The following is a 21,875-nucleotide window of genomic DNA, read 5'->3' on the forward strand; positions in this document are numbered from 1 at the left end:
TTGGAGGCGTCATCACACGGGAGTCGTTCGAATGCAGTCGGATAAAACTTCAAATGAGCCATCATAGACGGCCACAATGTATGCTGATGGGCATGTCTGAATTGTTTACGATATATGCATATTTTTAAGTGAGTTGCCAATAGAATAAAATATCTCACTCCTGCCATTTTCGGACGCAAGCGACCCAAACCCAGAAGAAAAAGTTCAGCGAGGTAATACAAATACTGTTAAATCTATAATATAAAAATATAATTTAATAATAATATATATTTTTTTAGTATTAATAAATTTAGGCTATTAAGAAAATGTCTGTGACTTAAAATTACATTACGCTATATCATTTTTTGGCTGTTGAAAAAATATATACTATATTGTGATGATAACAAAATGTAATGTTTATTTTAGAGGTATCACAACCGATTCATTGGCAACTAATCGATCATCAAATTAAGGAACAAATATTTTGATAATCGATTAATCGTTTAGAGCATGGATGTCAAAATTTTTTTGTCGTGAGCCACACTGCAGTTATGGTTTCCCTTAGAGGGCCGTTATGACCATATAAATGTACAATAGCCTGATCATATTATTACATAAAATATACCCCCCAAAATTATTTGATAACTAGTTTTGAAATACGAAGTCAAGGAAAACAATTTTTTACACATGGAGATGCACAACTTGCTTTCGCAGGGCGCCTTGAGTTTGACACCTGTGGTTTAGAGCCATTGTTTAACTTAAAATTGTCTAAATCATATCATTTCAGCCTCTCAACAGTAAATATTTTCTGATTTTTGCAGTCCCCCATGAAAACAAGCTGATTTTTGTTTAATCAAATTAAGACATTGACAAAGTTTTTTTTTTTTTTTTTTTTCTTAGACTTTCCATAACCTTCAAAATGGGTTAATTTGAGACACAAAATTAACAGATGAGTTGAAATTAAAAGATACAATTTAATTAAAACAAAAACAAACATAATAAAATAGAAAAATAAAAAAAGTAAAATTCAATGTTCCAAATCAAGCTATGACGGGTCTTCAAAATCAAACACACAAAATGTGGCTAAACTATGGAAAAACCCTGTGGACGAACGACTAGAAATTCACAATGCATCCCGGACGGTGGAATCCAATGTAATGCTGAGTAATCAGACTACATACAAAGAATGAGGGCAGCTTGCAGACGTTGAATCTTTTAATTTGGAGCCGATACAACAGGGATATGTTCACATTAGGCGTTAGCAACATACACAAAAAGATGCCATGTTCACAATCGCTAATAAATAACTACGCATGCCACAGAGATGAAGGAAGAAATGTGTGCGTGCGCGCGTGTGACAGTGTAGTAACAGTCCAATCTACCTTTTCAAATCTAAATACAAAAGAAAAAAAAAATCCCTTTTTTTAAACTTAAATTACAGCAGTGAATCTTGGGTGGTGTTCAAGTCTTTTAGGCCAGCCCACTAAACTTGGACAAAATCTAAACCCTTCCAACACAACATTATCTGATTATATTAAGCAGCTCGTGCTAATAAAACAGAGTTGGTTTTCTGGAACAACAGGTCGGACCGACAAGCACATCAAAAGCAAAGCGCGAGAGGAGAGCTGGCTTGCTGCACATCACCATAAATGGAGCGGAAAGCAGGTTAGCCGGCGATCGGCCCGCTACTACTCCCACACACACACACACACACACACACACACACCATCCACAAGGAGACATGTTTAAAAACATAGCTAAGCTACACACACGCGCTACACTTTCACATAAGACGTTTACCTAAACACCTGCCCTTCACTAAAAAACATTCACATGTCCATAAATAAAGCTGCATGAAGAAATAAACGGGAGAAATTTCACATTTTATAACAGGCTCCCTTGGCCTTAAAAACAAAAAACAATAATAATATCAATAAAAAATAAAACTCTGCTACACCAGGGCCCCACACCACAAGTTCATACAGTTAACGAAGCATAAATAGTCTCTTTGGTGGGGGAAAAAAAAAAAGGTGTGGTGTGGAAACAGTAACAAATCATCACTTAACGACCTGTGGTGCATTGCTAAACATGCAGTAAGTCATGACCGTGAAGTTATTTGTGGCTAATATAGCGATGATGAAAGCATCAGATGCACAGTGGAGGTTTGTGCGGAAGACAACCGGCGTACAGAATGTTCCTGAAAAGCCCAGGCTGTCCTTCACTGCCGATCACTTCCACCACTGTATGGACGTGTGACCATGGAAGGGGTCTGAAAAGCACGAGACCGCCAAGGAGGTTACGGTTTCAAGGTAGGATCCAGGAAAATCTTCCCCCACCCATTTAGAATTAACACGGCAAAGCGCCCCCACTTTTTTCTTTTTAAACACAATCCTTAATTTGTCAGTCAATCTATGTTTCGTCTATGTTCTACTAAGCCAATGTCTCGTTCCACATACAGTCGTACCTCGACTTATGATTTTTAAGAGATACGAGCCGTCACTCGGATGATTTCTTTGTCTTGAGTTGAGAGCAAAAATTTGAGTTATGAGCTAGATGGTAAAAGCGTGCTTCAAGCTGTTTATTCCCACACACAGCTGGTTTACAGTAAAACTTAACATAAGATAAAGAGAATTAAACCAAAACCATAAACTTTGTAAAACCAAAGTCCGCTATCTTAGCGCTAACTCACAATGAAAAACACCACACACGGAAGGACGAAACTGCCGTCTAGGTCGGCGTAATTATAAATGATTAAACAACTTTAGGGCTGCAAAAATGAATTGATAAAATATTTCAAAAAATCGATGATTAAAAGTGTTGGCAATGACTTTCATTATCGATTCGTAGTGTCATGTCAGTCAGCCGCTGCGTCGTACGATTATTACACCAGTCTGTGCTGCCGCTGTGTGTGTGCCGTGTATTGGAGCGTGTCCTATTCCTGCTGTGCGCACCTTGGCCTTGTGGGGGCAGCGTGGTGCACGCATGCAGATAAACAACTTCATCAGAAGGCGTCAGACCAGAAGAAGAAAGTCATGATTGAACTGGATCAAAAATAACTTGTTTTTCAGAGAATAGGGAGAATATACGCCTGTGAGTATTGTTATATTATATGTATGTGTGTGAATATACGTAATTTGAAGATATAGTAGTATCGCTACTTCGGCGCTAGCTCTGTTAGCTTGTCAATAGGATTTTGCTCAAGTCCCCATCTTTATGCCTTGGTGGCTGTGTTCCCTTGGGTGGTCAACAATAGGGTGTTTCTGTTGTTGCTCGGTGTGGTTAGTGAAACGACCATCCCGCATACCAACCAATTATTTGTATTATTTTTTTAATTATTCATAATTTATTACTTTAAGAGCTCTTGGAATTTCTTGAAGCAAACTGTTTGCGCAGTTTTGTACACTGCCAATTTGAAATAATGTGCTGTTTTTGAATAAAGTGATGGAAAATAAGAAATGTTTTTTGACCCAATTCATTGATTAATGAAAAAAACCCAACAATAAACCGATTAATCAATTATTAAAAATAAACCCTAAACAAATTATATCAGAACATACGCATACAACAATACTCACAGGCATATATTATTTATCCTATGCCAAAATATTGCAGTGCAGCTACGACGGTCTTCTTCTGTCCATCTACAAATCTACACAAAGTATGTCTATGCATTATACTGCCCCCTAGTGGAAATCATGCACACATCAAAACAAGCAGCACGATGCCCATTGAATTATCATGATGCACAAACTGTTTTATTTTTTACAGTCTATTGAATTAATACAGTAGAGTGCTATTTTTCTTATTAAAAAACTCATTATGAAAAAAATTGCCAGCATGGCAATGGCAAATGGCATTTCCATTCATTTCACTGGGGAAAGATGATTTGCAATATCAGTGTTTGAGTTACAAGCGTGGTCCCGGAATGAATAGCACTCATATGTCAAGGCACCACCATATTTCTAAGCACTTTACATCGACATGCTGCTTGTCAAAGTATTGGCAGCCGCTCTAAACGAGCTGAAAAATAAATAGAGCGCGATTGAATCTGACAGGAAAAGGCGATGTTGCCTTAAGTTTCCATTATTATTATAATTATGGCAATAGATTATATATTGTAGTAGTTTTGGTTCGGCTCTAGGGGATTTGTCTTTTTTTTTTCAACATGAAAAGTATTCTGCTCAGCGTCCGATATGTCAGATGTTACATACCTGCGGTCACCTATCAATCCGTCTCGTCCTCCGGGTTGGCCTCCTTCTGAGTGACGGGGACGACGACGGTCCCTAACAAGCCCCGCCTCACAATGTAGGGGCACGAGGGTCCAGTGGGGATGTCGGCAAAACCTGCGGGACACAAACAAAGGATAAATAGTAAGATGAGGAGAGGAAATGGAATGTTAAACGGTCCAATACAAGACTGTAAACTGCTTTTTTTTGTTTTGTTTATTTCATCTACTGTAGCCATGTCCCCCCCCCACGACCCCCTCCCCGAACCGCAGATTATTAATGGACAGAAAGTACCTTTCATGACAACTTCCGGGAGACCGTAAGGTTCATATTCAGTGTCGTCAAAAGCGGCAGACAGCTGCGTCCTGTTTCGTCGTATCCGTTCTGCCAGACGCACCGGGTCAGCCGGGATGGGGAAGGAAGAGGAAAAGAGCATTTTGTCTCCCGTCGCTGGTCTCGCAGATGGCGGAGTTTTAGTTATGTGAGGGGAAGCGTCGTCTAACTCGTTCTCCTCGGTCTCAGCGTCAGTCTGCGTGTGCACACAGTGGCGCTCAGGGGCCGCCTCAGTGCCACCGAGGCACAACTGCTCCCGTGTTTGAGTGCTGACACTTCTGGCCATGTTGGTGCTTGCGCTCAAGTCTTTGATCGCTCTCCAGCCGCTCGAGTCGCCATCAGAATTTTGTGCGGAAGATTTGCTGACATGTTCCTGGCCCATTTGATGTTCAGACTCCTTATCTGGGCTTGAACATGTTCCTGAAGGCTGCGTTTCCTTTTCTGATGGCTGAATCACAAAAATATGGTGGCAATAAAAAAATTTTTTTTTAATTCAGATGAAGGTAAGATAAATCCCATACCGGTTGTCTAGGAGAGCAACTTTAATAACAGAGGTGGGCAAACTTTTGTGCTCAAGGGACACACTAGATTTTTTTAAAATGGACAAACGGGCCAGTGGATTTGTGGACGTAAAATAGTTAATTTTAATAACAAAACAGCAATACATTCTCATTTTGTAGTTATATATAGTCACTTATAATTAATATAATTATGATAATTATAATGAATGAATATAATTATAATGAATTAACCAATTATTTAATCAAATGTATTTCATTCATTCATTTTCCGAACCGCTTCTCCTCACCAGGGTCGCGGGCGTGCTGGAGCCTATCCCAGCTGACTTCGGGCGAGAGGCGGTGTCTCTATGCAATTAAATATCTGTATTGTCTTTTCCAATCCTTGGGAATTTACAGTGCTGTAAATTATTTTAACAGGAAAAAAAAAAAAAAAAACTTCAAATCATCGCCTCAAGTAAACTACGAGGAGTCTCGGAAGTGAGCGACACGCGTGTTCGTGTGAGTGATAACCTAAGTAGCTTACCTCGTTTACGTCAACCGGGGGCTGTTGGATGCTCCTCTCAGGCAGGTTCGGCTGCTGCATGCTTCAAGTGTAAACAACAATAATACATTTAATTTAAAAGCTGCCGGACAAAACTTCATAAGATAACGTCTACGAAAACATTTATTTGTATAATCTAAACCGACAGCTCTGTTTTCGAGTTGAGTCGGAGTAGTATTAATTGACCTCAATTTTTGATACAGCATGCATTTTATCTCATTAATTTATGTACTTAATTAAGGAAGCACGGTGGTCCCATGACATTATTATTATTATTAATAATAATAATAATAATTAATAACAATTAATTATTAATCTTTTTCAGCCACCAAAAGACGGGCAAATTTTGTTACGCGTTTTAAAAAACAAGTCCTGTATTTTATAAAAACAGAAGAAAATAACTGGTTTTGTAAAGTGCAATTACCGTACGTGCTGTAGTATTTGTGTGTAGGATATGTGCCTTTAAGGGGCGTGGCCTAGTGAGCGACATCAGGGGCTAGACAGAGTCTAGCGAGTGTTCTTATTTTTGTATTTGTTTGTCTCGTTCAATCCACGGCTACGTCGGCGACCGCGGCTCTCCTTGCCCACGTGCGAGGGCATTACAGGACCCTTGAGGCATTATAATGCGTATAATGCATTTAATCCAAAAACTTAAAATTTGCTCAATTTTTTTAAAATTCACTTCACTCAAGCTATCTGTTGTACCTGGCGGAGAGCATGCGACCTTGCAGCCTGTTGGAGACGCAAGAGAGCAACACCTCATCCTTTCTGACGACCAGCGCTGGGTTCTGGCCCATATCGCCGTGCTGCGTTTGCGTTTCAGATTGCGCCCCTTGGCTGGGAAGGCCCTGATCCAACATGGAGGAGGGTTGAGAAGCCAATCTCCAGATGGCCAACTCTTCAGCCTGCTGCTGGGCCACCTTCGAGTGCTCCTGTAGCTCCCTCTGCAGTGCCACCACCTGGACATGGAGGGATGCCTTTAACAGACACTTTCTATTTGTTACGACCAAATCAATATACAGTACAGTAGTCCCTTCGTTTAACGCGGTGGTATGTTCTAGTACCCCCCCCCCCCCCCCGCCTCCCGGAAGTAGCAACCATATATTTTTCAAGCTTTATGCATAATACCAACACAAAATATGCATGTGAGGTACATGTATAATTTTTTTTTTGTCCACTTGGGGCCACCATCCTCATGTTCTACACTATAGTATTTGTAAATCTGAATGTGTGTGGCTTTGAAAGGAGGGGCCTGACCTGTCGAGTGATGTGGGAGTAAGCTAAGATGGCTGGCCGCTAACCCGTTAGCCACACACATTCACACATTTCAGGTCTGGGGCTCTGAAACTTCAACACTAAAGCTATGGATACCCGTGTCTGCAGATAGTCGATCATCTCATCAGCACTTCCACTCGTCTCTGAGGTGATGTCAAGTGACACACTGGGTGCGGTCGGCAGGGCGTCACGTTCCAACTCTTGCTTTGGTACCAGTTTGCTTGCTTCAGAGAGGATGCAAGTCATACTTTGTTTGAGAACTTGATCCTTGTGCTGGGGAGCGAGTCGGGATGTAGCCACCAGTACTTGTCCCTTATCTGGCCCGCACACAGCCTCGGTGTTTGCCAAAGCACAGCCATTGATGCTTTGAGCCTCATCAGAGCCTCCCAAGCCATGTGGATGAGTCGATACCGCTGAATTGTCCACCTGATTGGGAATTGTTTTTTCAGCATCAGTCGCACCGACATCAGTTGGATCGTGTGTTTGTTGAACCGAGTCATTTTGTGAGCTAAGTGCAATTGAAGTGAAAGATTTAAGATTTAAGGAACCCAGTGAGTCAAGAACATCCTCCATTTGGCCTTCATGCTCCACCTTGCAAATGTTTCCCTTTTTTCTTCCCGTTCCCTCCTCTCTCGTTCTCTCGGACTTGAGTGTGTCCAGCTCTCGTGTGCAGCGACGCAGTTCCTCTCCCTGGCTGAGGAGGGCGCCCTCCTTCTCCTGCACTTCAGCGAGAAGTCCCGAGATGTACTGGCTCTGCTTCTCAAAGCCCGCGGTCAGCTGTTTGGTCTGACTGGTCAACTGAGACGGGGAAAGGTTGATGAAGAAGCAGAATGAGTGTTTTTAAAAAGGCATGAAGATTTTCATACCAATAAGAGACCATGAAGAAAGTACACAAAACACTTTGCATTTAGGTAGTGGTATAAATACTTTAAAAAGTAGTTTTAAAAAAGACTAGTAAAAGTAGAGCTACTGATTCAACTCTTGTTACTTAATTAAAAGGAAAAGGCACACACAATTTTTAGTATCACTTGAGTAAACATTATTTCAGTTTCGTTTTACTTCCCATCCCTAAATGATTGAGTTATTTTTTCCATTTCGGTCTCATTTTTCCATCACAAACGCATTGAAAAGGGGTGTGTAGACTCTTCATATACACTGTAAATACTCAATTACAGATACCAGAAAAATCTACTTAAGTACAGTCATGAAGTATTTGTACATCATTACTTCCCACCACTGACATAAAAGTTACAACTGACCAAGTAGCAGTGTCGCATGTTCTAATTGAGTACTTTTCCGTTTACCTGGTTTTGAAGGGCAGTCAGTTTAACTTGGAGCTGGTTAGCACGTTCCGTCTCCTGTGAATTTTGTCTCCTCAGTCGTTCAATCTCCTTGGTGAAGTTGGAGGACGCAGACTTGTCCTTCTGGAGATGTTCTGAACAGGTGTCTCTCAAATCAGAGCCCACTGGCACCGTTTGTCCCTCATGTGACAGTTGTGGCCCCATTGTTGTTTGCTGGGAAACTAGCGCGTTGCGCTGGTTGGTAGATTGGCAGAAGACGGCGTACTGCTCCAGTGACGGCACTTCTTCATCTGAGATCATGACGTTGGACTTGAGCTGGTCAGCGTAGAGCGGCAAGAATGTCAGCGGGCCGTTGGTTAGCAGTTTCTCCTCGCATTGAGACTCTTGAGCTCCACCGTTCTTCAGCTCGGCAAGCTGAGCTGTAAGTTCTTCCAATTTGATGCTCAGTTCTTGCTTTCCTTCTCTCTCCGCGTTGGTGATTTGTGTCAGCTCCTCTTTCTCTCTCTCTCTGCCGTCTCGTTCTAAAGCCAGCTGGAGTTTGACTTCCCCAAGTTGCTTCTTCAGCTGGAAGTTGAGTTGCATCATTTCTGCCTCCCGGTCCTCTTGTGTCTGCTTCGTCCCGTCCTGCTCCTCTCTTTCCTCCAAAGTCTTCCTCAACCTGTCGTTCTCGGTCTTCTCCCTCTCCAACTCAGCCTTCCATTGCTTGTCCTGCTCCTCTTTCCCCACCCCTTGGCAGGCGTGTTTACGGCTCAGCTGTTTCAGACGCGTCCTGGCCTCCGCTTCGGCACGTCGCTGGACCTCCAGGTCGTCCAGTCGTTTCTGGAGTTCCTCGCGCACGTCGCGCAGCTCCGAACGCAATGCGCCGTTCTCCCTCTGGAGGTCCTCGGTGTGTATCGTCTGCTCAGAGTTCAGAGTATCGAGAATTATTGTGCCATTCTCGCCCTCATTGTTGGCATTGTTGCATACGCAGGACTCCTTCTCTTCACAGTTTCCTCGTCGGTGGGAACACTCAGTGTCTGCAGTGATGTGCTCAGAATCAATGCCCTCTCCAGGCTCTCTGTCAGGCGGGTAAGATATGGAATTAGCGGCTTTTTCCTGGACCTCTTCCTCTTGCTTCAGCCCCCTCGGCTCAGCTCGGGGGGCAGAAGGCCGCTTGGTGCACGTGGACGAGAGAGTGTGATGAGAGGAGGCTTGAGATGAGAAACTCTGTCCGACGGGAGAAACCGTGACAAGCTGTGTGCATTCTGGTAGAGGAGCAGCTTTTTGTTCTATAGGAGAAAACAAATATTGCACATGTGATTTTAAAAAAAATAGCTTTTAGTTAATAAATAGAGTAAACATAAAAATGACTAAGAACATTTAATTAATAAAATGGGGCCCCATTGTATATAAAATTGATAGGTGTTGCAAATTAACTGCCAGGGCTGATTGTGTATAATAATAATAACAACGCGCCTTTACGGGGGGCAGATATGAAAAACTTCATCACAAGACAGATAATTAATATGGAAATATGAGCATAATGATGTATGCAAGTGTGGACTGAATGTTTATTGTGTGATGGATCATCCCATGCTGTTTCTTCTATTATTGTTTGTATTTGTGTTTTCTTTTCTCAAAAACAACAACAATAATAAAGACAATTGGAGTCACTTTCTCCAAATGACATTATACTGCCTAGTCCTTTCATAACTTATCATCAGAAACATTACCAGAAACAATTAGGAATTTTATCTTATAAATCAAAGCAATAATTGAATAATATTGAATTTAATTTAAATTCAAAACTAATTGATTTAAATGTAATATTGGTCATTGGTTGGGTATGTATTCTTTTTTAAATATAATTTTTTTAAATCCAAAATGTTTGTTTGAGTTACTGTATACTAACAGGGTGATCGCCAAAATCAATTATTCAGATATTTTGTTAAGTTTAATTAAATAAAATAACATTAAATTCAAGATAATGGCATAAAAGAAAACAGTCTTCTCCCCAAGAAGTCAAGAGTGAGTAAATTCTTGGGGGACACCCTGTATATTATTGACCAGCAGGTGGCAGAATGGGCGAGATGATGTTTTTCTATGTACAGTTAAACATGCATTTACGACTTAAATTAATTTCAATTTAAATAATACAGATAACACAAGTTGATTGGGTGAGTGGATTCTGCCAAAGGACATTAAATGATACTAAAAATGTTACATCCCATTGCAGGGAGAAAAATCCCTGGAGTCATTATTAGTAGTCAGCGTTTTGTTGGGTTATGTACAGTATTCTGATTCTCATGTGTAGTAAGTGTAGTTGGCACACCTTGCAGTTCTTTGAGAAGACGAATGGCATCCGCTCGTTCCCCTGCCAGTCTGCTCATCTCATCTTCCACTGCTTGCTCTCTCTTCTTGCTCTGCTCCAGACTAACTGCCACGCCCTCCGCACCGAGCGTCACCTCCTGATGGCAAATATAAACAAAACGGAACTAAAGCCTGTTTAGCGACCGAGCCGAACTCTAAGTGTGTTCTTGGAGCAGAATGCAGTTAACCTACACAATGCATAGTATGAAAACAAATTCAACAGTCTTAGGGTTGAATTTTGGACACAACTCTTGTACTGTATTTCATATTTATTGTCCTTTAGTATTACACCCGTTTTTATTCACTCAAAGTGATTTGTGGATTTTTTATGCCTAACAAGTACAAAAATTTAGCCTAATCATTCTTGTATGTTATCGTAAATAGAACAATTGCCTGCTATAATTTATTTAATATGCACTTAATGCGCCTCCTAGATGCACATATGATACATTAAGACAATGTTTAAAAATTTACCAAGTTCTCTCTGTCCAGTTAATGCATAATTGATGCACGCAGGCCAGTTTGGATCTGCGTTGTTGTCTTTTACCTTCAGTTTTGCTTGTATTTGTGTCTCTTTCTTCTGACTCTCCTGCAGCTGTCCTTCTATGAATTTGACTTTTTCCTTGAAAGACTCCAACTCTTTGTCCAGCACTTGCTTCTGCTGAGACAGCTGACATGGCAAATAGGCATCAGGTACTTGAATACAAACAACAAAGGAGAAGGTGTGAAAACAATGGGAAAAAGGTTTCATTAAAAGAAAGAACAATAATGAATGACTGTTGTTGGAGACAAGACTGAACACGCCCGAAACGCAAAACACTACTCTCAAATCATCTTTCCTTATTGAAATGAATGAAAATGTCATTAATCTCATCTAGCCCCCCCCCGAAAAATAGGACTCTATAATACTGTATTTTTTTATTTTTTATTTTTAAATACAGTAATGACATAATTACATAGAACAGTGAGGACGCCTTGGCCACCTAGGCAAGGTATAAAACAGACATACGGATATACTGCAAATGGAGACGGTCCCAGGTCCTCAGTACGGCAGTAATATTAGTCGTTCTTAGCAGGGGATAAAGAATATATGCCTGTGAGTATTGTTATATTGTCTGTCTACGTCTTTTGCCGCACTGTTTGTGTGGCATTAATTTAGTAGCCTTTAAGGCAAAGTGTTTTGAAAATACACAACATGTCATTCTCTTTGTTTTAATGGTTAGTTTGACAGTAAACAATTGGGAGTGGCACGAAATGGCCTCTTTTTTGAAGCATTGTTCACTAATTCTCTCTGCCAAACTGCTTCTGTTTGCAAAGTGAGTTGAGTCACTGCAACTGCTATACAAAGCTTGTGTATCAAGTTTGCACTCGACAGTCAAAGCAAAAACATACAATACAAATTTAATTAAAAACATCGACCAAATGATGGCTCCTATCTCAAAACCTCATAAGTCGAGTTACTTGGATCTCAAAGCACCACTGCAATGTACTTTGAAGCAAGACAAAAGATGTGTTAATTCCCTGCGTTTCCAACTATTTATTTTTACCAAAAAAAAAAAACTAATAAAAAAGGGATTAGTGAAAGCAAACACATGCAGACCTAACTTGCTATGGCAAGAATAAAAGTGCACGATTAATGCTCATTACGATTCTTTGCATCCAAATCATGAGTTTCACCTGCACTCAGAGAGTTCCTTCAAATGTGTGAGTAACAACAATAAATATCACAACAAATGTTCATGCAATACGCTTGAAAAAACATCTTGCATCTCCACCCCGGGCATGCCTTCATACCTCTACGACTGAGAACGATAATGAGTTATGGTTTGACGTCACGCTGCAATACAATGCTTTCTGCGCCTTTACCTTTGCTGATCAACCTTTCCACTGGGCAGAAGAAACCGTGAGAAGAGGAAAAGGAACGGGCAGTGATTAGAGGAGGTAGAAGGAAAACGCCGAGAAAATGAGAGCGAGCCAAAGTGAATAAGAGGGCGAGCACAAAGGAAAGACGCAAGCATGGCTGAAGAAATTAGATAAGTTTATTGACCTTTGGCAAAGATAAGCGAGGAGGTGTGAAAGGGAAAAAAGATTCGTAGAAAACAGCAGCAGCGGACAACCGGCTGTCGATGCAGGAACATTTGTGCGCTTGTATTGGACTGACTGCACTTACCTTGTCAGCCTGGGCCTGCAGGGCATTGTGAAGTGTCCTGGCCTGCTGCAGCTCCCGGTTGAGTTGATTTACTTCCTGTTGATGCTGCTTTTCCACGCACTGCTTCTCCTTCTGAAGCTCCAGCAGGTCCTGAATGCGAGCAAACAAGCAAATGTGTGAGGTAACGTCTTAAGTCAATGGTGTTCAGTGTCCTGTTCACAAACAAGGAGCTCAATGGCAAAATTTACATATTCCACAAATCGAGCGATACATTTCCAAGGATGGCCACTTCTATGCCTTTCTGTGACTCTTCCTGTCTCTGTATCTCTGTTCCGACCTTCTGATGACAGGATGTGACACGTAAAGCTCAGTGCTCACTTGCCTCTGAGAACATACTTTTCGGTTCCTTGCAATGACATGTTCACAAATCGGACCTTTGACACAGAGCAGAATTCACAGGGCGTCATGAAGAGAAATTTTGTTACTTGTTTAGTTATGAATAGTTATTTGCATCTTTTTAAACCTCGAAAAGCTCTATACAAAAAGCAATTTATTATTAGTAGTAGTCGTAATAGGCCGGACCTTGGGCACCCCTGTCTTAAGCTGTAATGACACAATAAGAGCGATGGCCTAGTCCCACCTTACCCTCTGATGTTGCTGGTCCAGCTCCTTCGTGCGCTGTTGATGATGCAGTCGACTGCTCTCGGCATTCTGCCGCTGACACTTGAGCTCCTCTTGAAGCTGCTTGAGCCTCTGCTCAGCTCCCAATGCCTGGAGGGACACAAAGTACCCATCCACCCATTTTCTGTAGTGCTTGAGCCCAGCGATTGTTAACAAGTCAATCGCAGGGCACATGCAGTATGTGTACTGTAGTCAAACAATAACCTTGACAAGGGTTCTCTACAGAATATTTTGAAAAGAGCAAAGCATTGTGTTAATCGCATCTTATTCCGACACATACGCAAACACACATCCTCTGAATTCTTCTACGGCCCCTAACAGGACAAAGGGGATGTTTTTCTCAACAATATGTCTTGATTTCTTAGGACAATAGTACAGAGGGAAATGTTCCCTTTTCAGTGGGAACAGACTGGATTTAACAAATGAAAGGACAACTAGTGAATGACAAACTAAATGGAGTAAGTCGCACCACTACTAGCATTATTAGTACGTGTGTTGTTACCCGTTCGCTCTCCTGAGTGATTCGCGTGTGCGCCACGCTAAGTTCGTTGTGCGCCCTCTGCAGGCTGAGCTCTGTGGCGGCCATCTTCTTCTTGCCCTGCGCCATTTCGAACTGAAGTGACTTCAGCGTCTCCGTCTTCACACTCAACTGTTCCTCCAGAGACGCCGCATGATGCCTCATTTGTAACGACGACGCTGGTGGACAGAACAGAGACACTACTTAACACAGCGGTGTCTTGCGATACGGCCAAACCGCCCTGACTTCCTCCTCAGTCGGCTTGAGCTGCTAAGAGAGTCCGCTGCTTCGTGTTTGTGTTCGTAACCACAAACACAAAGTCACTGGATGAGCGTAATTTCAGCAAGTGCTGGCCGTCATATGCTAATTTACTGCAGATATTGTCTATTTTTAATGTGTCATAGGTCAAGAATTTTGGTCAAAATACCCAAGACTGTCTCGAGCCAGTCCCGAACAGTGTGACATCATAATTTCCAATATTTTCAGTTTTTCAGCTATTTGCTGGTTATTAAAAAGTCCTCCCTGCATTGCCCAAAAAAAAAAAAAAAAAAAAAGAAAAAAAGAAATGGGGGATGTGTTTCTGCATCAAATAGTAAAGTGTCCACTGAATGTGTTTGAACAGGAACTATCGTCAAATAGTGCCAACAGTGTACCAGCATGCAAATGTATATGTTGGCCTAATGGCCTTGTGAATGAGCTACTCATTCACCATTGTGTTCTGTCCCATGTACACAGATATCAATAGGTCTTTGTTACGTCAGCAGTTAATTTATCATGCAGGTGTAACAGTAGTGAAACATTCCTGGCATGACGTAGAAAGAGGTTATGTTTCTGATCTGAGAAAACAAGCAGCAGGTTTTATCTTACCAGTATCTTGCTGGGAACATAATAAAAAGACTCTCACACACACACACCGTAGGTCAACACTGAACCAGACCTTATGTGTGCAGAGAAGGTAGCATGCAGGAATTTGTGGCAAAGTCTCTGATTTCTTCATAATGTAGAATGAAAGTGCTGTGGCAGATTTTTCATAAATGGCTTGTATTGTAACTTCACAATCCACTGGACATATTTTACAGTCGCTATGCCATAAAATAATCCTTGCTTCCACACTTAACAACAAATGAGGGTCAGGAGATACTTTATAACGGACAATTTACTTTTGAGGTCTTGTATATAAATAGTTGGGTCTCTAGAGAGCCATCAATTCAATACTCTTTGTTTTATGTTTAGTTTGACAGTAACCTTCAACTGGGAGTCTTGAAGATTCTTTTTTTTTTTTTTTTAATTGCTCACTATCTGCCAAACTGCTGCTTGTTGTGAAATGAGTTGAATTGATTTCACTGCCACCATACAGTGCTTGTATCGAACAGTTTTGCTTGCATGTTCATCCATCCATTTTCTGAACCGGTTATCCTCACTAGGGGTAAAAAAAAATTGTATAGAAAAAAAAAAAAAATTTGGTTAATTGCATCTCAAGGGACCACTGTATGTCTCCTTCAAAACATTATTGGGTGTATTTTTCATCACAAATCAATCAAAACTAAGTACGGCGTGCCATTGGGAAACAATTTAGTCTTGCAAGGGCTTTGCTAATCATTTTGAATCCGCACTCACTGTCTGCTTGTGTGCAGAGTTCTTTCTCCCTCTCAGGCGTCTCCTGCTTTGACTGGTGGTCAGCACCGGGCGTCAGGGGAGAAGACGGAGATGGCCTCCTGGCCGCTGGCCTGGGGTCGTCCCGCTCCCACGGAAAAACAGCCGAGGGAGCGGCGAAAGAGTCCGATTGGTCGGACGGGTGGCTGCGGGGCGGGGTCTTGAGTTGCCGCGGCAACGAGGGACTCGAGGCGTCTGAGAACTGGAGCCGCTGATGAAACAAAGACACAGATTTTACACCCAAAGTAACTAAAGTTTCACTACAATGGAAAAACATTCACAATTCAATTCAACAATATATCACGCTCCGACTTACTCGGGTGTGTAGTGAGCACTGCGATTCCTCTCTCTGCCCCGTCCTCTCATCCTTTCGGCTCCCTGAAGGACAAAAACACAGCATTTGGAACAGATTCTGTGAGGAACGAATGAGTCGTTTAAGCCGAAGCGGAATGAAGACAGTGAAGTGGTCTTAGGACAGAAGAGGAAAGACATCTCAGGCCATGGGGAGAGAAAGCCTGGGAAAGAATGGGAGCTCTGGGATTTCACTTATAACCTCTGTTTTTATGGGACCTTACATCGCATTATGAATGCATTACAGCTGCGATCTCCAACCACTGGGGTACCGCGTCGCTCACAGAGACTGAACAATAAATATTTGACTGTTTGGCAGAATCTGAAAGAAGTTCTACATAGAAAATCAAGTTCAAACCTCATACAATATATAAAAAAAAACGGAAGCCCAAAAGCTAGTCAAACTGAGTTGTAAAAAAAATAAGATTTTGTAAACGGTTCTTCAGAAAGGTGGAAAAGGCCAAATGATGAGAAAGAAGAAGTACCTACTATTTCCAAGAAAAAGAAAGCTACATTTAAGAGACAATATCAGCTGCCCTGCTTCAATACGGGTTTATCGGTGCAGGTGATTCTCATGGACCAAGCCAGATCTCATTGGCGACAGGCTCGCAAAAGGAGGCAACGAACCCTTCAAAACTGCTTCGGGACGTGAGTGATTCAATTCAAACGTATTGCACATAGCAGTGAAATACAGCTGCACTTAAAAGTATTGCACTGGATTAAAAAAAATAATAATAAATGCATTTAATTCTGTGATTCTTTCAAGTACCACTAAAGCACCCGTGTCAAATTCAAGACCTGCAGGTCAGATCCGGCCCACTGCACCACTTTATGTGGCCCACTAAAGCAATTAAAATGTGTGTACGTCATGTTTCTTGCTACGTTTGTTCTTTTGATGCAATTTTTCTTCACTTTTAAAAGATATTACAAGCATTTTCTTTCACAAAATCCCTTTTTAAAAAGGGAACTAGAATATAAAATTGCTAAAATGTTGTTGAAACTATGTCACACAGCATACACAAGGAGTCTGCTAATCTGTTTTGCGGGTTTGGCTACGTTCGGGGGGGCAGTTGTGATGTTAATCTCGATCTCCAGAAGAGCGTGATGTTGCCCAAAGTGGCAGCCCCCTGAGATTGAGGAATTATTCTGTTTAATTTTTATTCCACGAACACAATATTAACGAGAATACTGTGTGTTGAATAGTGGTGGCACAGATGATTTATTCTTGCAAAAAAAAATAAAAAAAAATAAAGTGGGTCTACTGCCACTTTAACATAAATTGAACAATAAATGTACACTTAATATTTGTCTGCCACAATTTTCCATAACTTTTGATTTCAAATTAAATTCCTCTAAATATAGTAATATATGTAACAATCTATTGCCGGGGTAATTGTGGATATGAAATAACATGGTGAGGTGACTACACATTTATATGGTTTTCATTGGCTTAAGGGCCCAATGAGGAAAACCATAACTAACTTGGTCTGCAACAAAAATAAGATTGACACCCCTGCAACTAGAGGGCCTGCACCATACCACACTTTGAGAACCACTGCTCCAGACTCTTGTTTTGTGCAGAATTGTTCTCCACGTGGAGGCACAGCTGCTTCAGAGTTCTGAGGACCCGGGTTCAAAATCCGGCCTCGCCTGTGTGGAGTTTGCATATTCTCCCCGCGCCCGCGTGACTTTTTTCCAGGTACTCCGGTTTCCTCCCACATCCCAAAAACATGTGTGGTAGGTTGATTGAACACTCTAAATTGGCTGTAGGTGTAAATGTGAGTGAAAATGGTTGTTTGTTCATATGTGCCCTGCGATTGGCTGGCGACCAGTTCAGGGTGTACCCCGCCTCTCGCCCGAAGATAGCTGGGATAGGCTCCATCATGCCCTCGACCCTAATGAGGATAAGCGGTACGGAAAATGAAGGAATGTTCTCCACGTGACCCTCAAAGTATACCAAATTGATGCATTTAAAGTAGGTAGATAGGTAGGTAAATAAATAAATAATTAAGCAAATTAAATCCATAAATAATCCAGGGGGGATCGGGGTAACCACAAAACATATTTGCGCCCCCACCTTTTGAACCAACATTACACAACTGGCTAAAAGTGTCATTCTATGTTTGGTTGCATTTCGGCTGTGTATGTGTGTGTGTGTTTGTGTGCGTCTTAGGGGGAGGGGCCAGACACTCACAGAGGCAGAGTAGAACACAGACACACAGAAGTAGCGCGACAGAATTGCTGCCCAGCAAAACGGTTTAGTTAATACATCGGTTACATACTATATGACCGATGTCGAGTTATCGGTACTACGCTATAACCGATTTATCGGTCGGGCTCTACCCTACATCACAGGGCTCAGGATCTGTTTTCGGGGTGTACCATGGTGTTCCTTCGGTGAGCTTGTACTCCAGCAGGGTGTGGAGAAAGGAGTGTTGTCTGCAGACCTGTTGCTGTTCTGCAACTTCTCTAGTTCTGCCTCCAGTCTGCAAGGAGGGGCAATATGAATCAATGAAACCAGATGTAGTCATGCCACCTCATTAACTTGATCCACTGTACCGTTTAACTTCCTGGGTGAGCTTGTTGTTGAGTGTCCGGGCGGCATCGAGCTGGCCCTCCAAGGAGCACACTTGGGCCTGTTTGGTCTGAAGCTCTTGGGTGAGGCGCTGACCGCCAGTTTCGGCCAGCTGGGCAGCCTCCTGGACACTCTGGAGCTCCCTGCGCACCGCCTGGAGCTCCCCACGCACATCCTCGTACTTAGAAGTGACCAGAAGAGATGATAAACTGTGATAGCGTTCTGACATCAAATTCCAAATTCCGTTGCAAACTGAGGCTACATTCTTTTAATATCTGTCCCTGTGAGAACGATATTTCAAGATCAAGACTGTATTCTGCTAAGTATTGTGAAGTAGTGGCACTGAACTTTTTTTAAAGCTTAAAAATCAAGTGTTTGATTGTGGGAACCCTGTAATCAGCACAAAGCATAATAGGCTGCTGCTGTATATTAGTAAAAGACCTAAATAAAGACGGATGACAAATAGTTCTTGCAAATGTATTGCAGTTACTTAAGTTAAATCCAACTGAAATGTACTTAAAAAAAATCTACTAAACTTGTAAAGTGAGAAAATTTACATTCCCACTGCTACTACTGTTCATGAAAAGTAAAAACAATATACCACTCAGAGCAACAAAATGTATTGTAGCCTACTGGATGAAAAAAAAATAAAAAAATTTAATGGGATGTGTAAACATTGTAGCCTGTACGCCATTCTAATACGTTTGGTTGTATTTCAGTTTTCATGTTTTAAATGTTGTCAATTTAATTTGTATTTAATTCGGTAATTCTGTCATGTATCTTTAGTGGTTCTCGTAACACATTTTGAGAATCACTGCTCTCATGTAAAATATGTGCATTGGCTCAATAAACATTGGGAAACATCGTTCTACACAACGGCTGCTTGTACCTTCACACTTTGCTTGTTGTGGCTAACGTGGATGTTGTCCAGCTTCAGCTGCTTCTGCTTGTTCTCTCTGGACAGACGCTCCTGGTGGGCCTGCAGCTCCTTCACTTTTTGCAGAACCCGTCCCGACAGGCCCGCGGTCCAGTCCTCCTCGGCCCAGCTCATCTCCGTGTCTCTCTCTGCTTAGGCCTAACCGGGAGCAATAAAGAACCGTACTTTTTAGCCTTGTGTACTGTACATGCACGACTATTTGTTTAGTCCAGGGGATAACGCGTAATAATTTATTGCGCATCCCCAGTTTGAGAACCACTGGCTTAGTCTATTGTAGTCCCTCCCTCCCTCACAAGGACCAGGAATTAGCCTGTCCTCAGAGTCCTGACAGTCAGCTGTTGGACATGGAGTTGAAGGAAAAAAAGAGACACAAAACCAGGATGAACACGCCTGTTGAATAAGCCACTTATGGTTGTGTGTGTCACGAGAGGGAATTCTTGTCATTGTGCCTCTCGATGTGTGTGTGTGTATGTTATGTTGTTATGGAACTGATCTCCAAGGAAGACACTGTTGTCACCGCTGGGGCAGCTGTGACTCAATGTTTTGCCAGCACTCGAGGAATGAAAATAAAATCCCCCTTTTCAACATGTTTGATGTTTTACAAATCGGTTTTCTCACAGTTACAAGGACATTCACGCGCATGCAAACAACAAGGTTGATCCAACGCAAAATCGGGAATGAAGAAATGCTTGATTTAAAAACGGAACCCTGACCAAACCTGTTAGGGGAAAAATTGTCAAGACGGTTTTAATTTGTCCTTCAGTCTCAAGGCAATGCACACACAACTCAGGAAAGATGACATGTGACAGTAAAAACCTTCAATTGAAAGAGACTGGAACCAAGCATCTGATAATAATTGATTTCAGACAGCACTGTGTTTGTTTTTTAATCCTCAAGTGGAGATTTTGGTGCGCGCGACACAAGAGACACGCATGCCCTAAGCTGAGACCTTCTCCTTCCTTCCTTCCTTCCTTCCTTCCATCGTCCTCCCTTTAAGCTTCCTTCTGTCCTTCCTTTCATACATTCCTCCAAACTTCTACATTCCTTCCTCCCTTCTTTTCTTCCCTCATTCAATCCTTTGTCCGTCCTTCCTTCCTTCCTCCATTCTTTCTTTTCTTCCATCCATCCCTTCGGGCCATTCCTCCTTCCTTCCATTCATCATCCTAACTGCCTTCCTTCCATCTCTCCTTCCTTCCATAAATCCATCCACCCTCCCTCCCTTCCTTCTCTTTCCTTCCTTCACTTATTTGTTCTTCTTTGCTTCTCCTCCATTTCTCTTTACTTGCTTCCTTCCTGCATCCGTTCTTTCTTTCCTTCCATCATCCATCCACCCTTCCTTCTATCTTTACATTCTTCATTCAGCGTTCCTTCCTTCCTTTACCAATCCTTCTCTTTCCTACCATCATTTCATACAATCCCTTGTTCCTTTCATACATCCATACTCCCTTCCTTCTGTCTTTCTTCATTCATTTGTCCTTCCTAGGTTCCTTCATCCATACATCCTTCCTTCTATCTTTCTTCATTCATTTGTCCTTCCTTGGTTCCTTCATCCATACATCCTTCTTTCTTTCCTTCCTGCCATCCATTCCGACTTCCGTCTATCCTACCTTCCTTTCGTCCCTCCCTTCTTCCTTAAAACCTTCCTTCCCTCCTTTTCCATCAAAAAGTAAATTTAAAAAGTTTAATTCTGAATGTGCGTGTATGTGTGTGAAGGGAGTAGGCAGAGAGAAGCTGTTGGACATCGACCTTATTATTATTATTTTAACTCCGTATCTGATCACGAGCTTCAGTCGGTGACGGTCTGGGTGACAAAACAAGCTGAGTGACGGCCATTCATTATTGTCTACAATTATTATATATTATTATAGTGTTAAGGGTATGTTCAAGTCACCACTGGCAGTCTGTCAATCAAGTGACACTGTGGTACGAGCTGCCATATGCTAAAAGCTACGAAAACACACACAAAAATAAGCTACTAACTTACCATTCACTTTGTAAGAGTTGAGAAAAGGGCGCCGACGCGAAGTCAGCCTCACTCTTCGCCGCGTTTCGACCGAGACGGACTCCCCACTTTCGAGTCCCCGAGTTGGAGGTTGATATCGTCCGTTTGTTTGTTTGTTGTTGTTGTTGTTTGCCCTCGCCAGACAGCAGATAAATAGCAGATGGATGCGGCGCGTCGCGTGCCGTTGACAAGCCGACAAGTGAGGTTGTGGCACGAGGCGGGGCGGGGCTTAAGTGACGTAGCAGGAAAGTTCTTTTGGGAAGGGGGGGTCCTCGTTGATCTCATGCAACAAGCTCGGGTGGCCTCTAGTGGACAGATGTGGAGGTGTTCCGTGACTACTTGTATGTCAACAGGTGTGGCCCGGATTGGATGAGCTGTGACAGAGTGAACCCAATGGCCTAATTTTAGCGATATAAATGAGTTTTGTTTTTCGCTTAGCATCCCTCGTATGAATGTGCATTGTTACCGTTAGTGGGACTAAAACG

At 42.1% G+C, this 21,875-nt stretch overlaps 1 protein-coding gene across 7 annotated transcripts in view; it reads right to left on the bottom strand.

The window, feature by feature from the left end:
- si:dkeyp-115e12.6 (centromere protein F) overlaps window positions 1–21,588 on the bottom strand; it is a 33,006-nt gene extending 11,418 nt beyond the window's left edge. For 6 of the 7 annotated variants that reach the window (XR_009769182.1, XR_009769183.1, XR_009769180.1 and 3 more), the window contains exons 1-17: window positions 21,373–21,588; window positions 19,341–19,526; window positions 18,436–18,632; window positions 18,259–18,362; window positions 15,842–15,903; window positions 15,490–15,736; window positions 13,858–14,051; window positions 13,320–13,445; window positions 12,696–12,824; window positions 11,073–11,195; window positions 10,488–10,623; window positions 8,180–9,444; window positions 6,972–7,673; window positions 6,306–6,559; window positions 5,583–5,643; window positions 4,500–4,986; window positions 4,191–4,322 (exon numbers count right to left, since the gene is read on the bottom strand). Coding sequence is in view for 1 of the 7 variants with exons in the window: in XM_061685533.1 (XP_061541517.1) it covers window positions 4,204–4,322; window positions 4,500–4,986; window positions 5,583–5,643; window positions 6,306–6,559; window positions 6,972–7,673; window positions 8,180–9,444; window positions 10,488–10,623; window positions 11,073–11,195; window positions 12,696–12,824; window positions 13,320–13,445; window positions 13,858–14,051; window positions 15,490–15,736; window positions 15,842–15,903; window positions 18,259–18,362; window positions 18,436–18,632; window positions 19,341–19,502 (4,368 nt within the window). In the remaining 6 variants the exon portion in view is untranslated. Of the gene's footprint in view, window positions 1–1,065; window positions 2,249–4,190; window positions 4,323–4,499; window positions 4,987–5,582; window positions 5,644–6,305; window positions 6,560–6,971; window positions 7,674–8,179; window positions 9,445–10,487; window positions 10,624–11,072; window positions 11,196–12,695; window positions 12,825–13,319; window positions 13,446–13,857; window positions 14,052–15,489; window positions 15,737–15,841; window positions 15,904–18,258; window positions 18,363–18,435; window positions 18,633–19,340; window positions 19,527–21,372 lie in introns of those variants that run through there. The other variant, XM_061685533.1, reaches the window with a different exon arrangement.
- Window positions 21,589–21,875: the final 287 nt, after the last annotated feature.

Source organism: Phycodurus eques, chromosome 9, assembly GCF_024500275.1.
Source record: "Phycodurus eques isolate BA_2022a chromosome 9, UOR_Pequ_1.1, whole genome shotgun sequence".
In the NCBI taxonomy this organism is placed as follows: domain Eukaryota; kingdom Metazoa; phylum Chordata; class Actinopteri; order Syngnathiformes; family Syngnathidae; genus Phycodurus; species Phycodurus eques.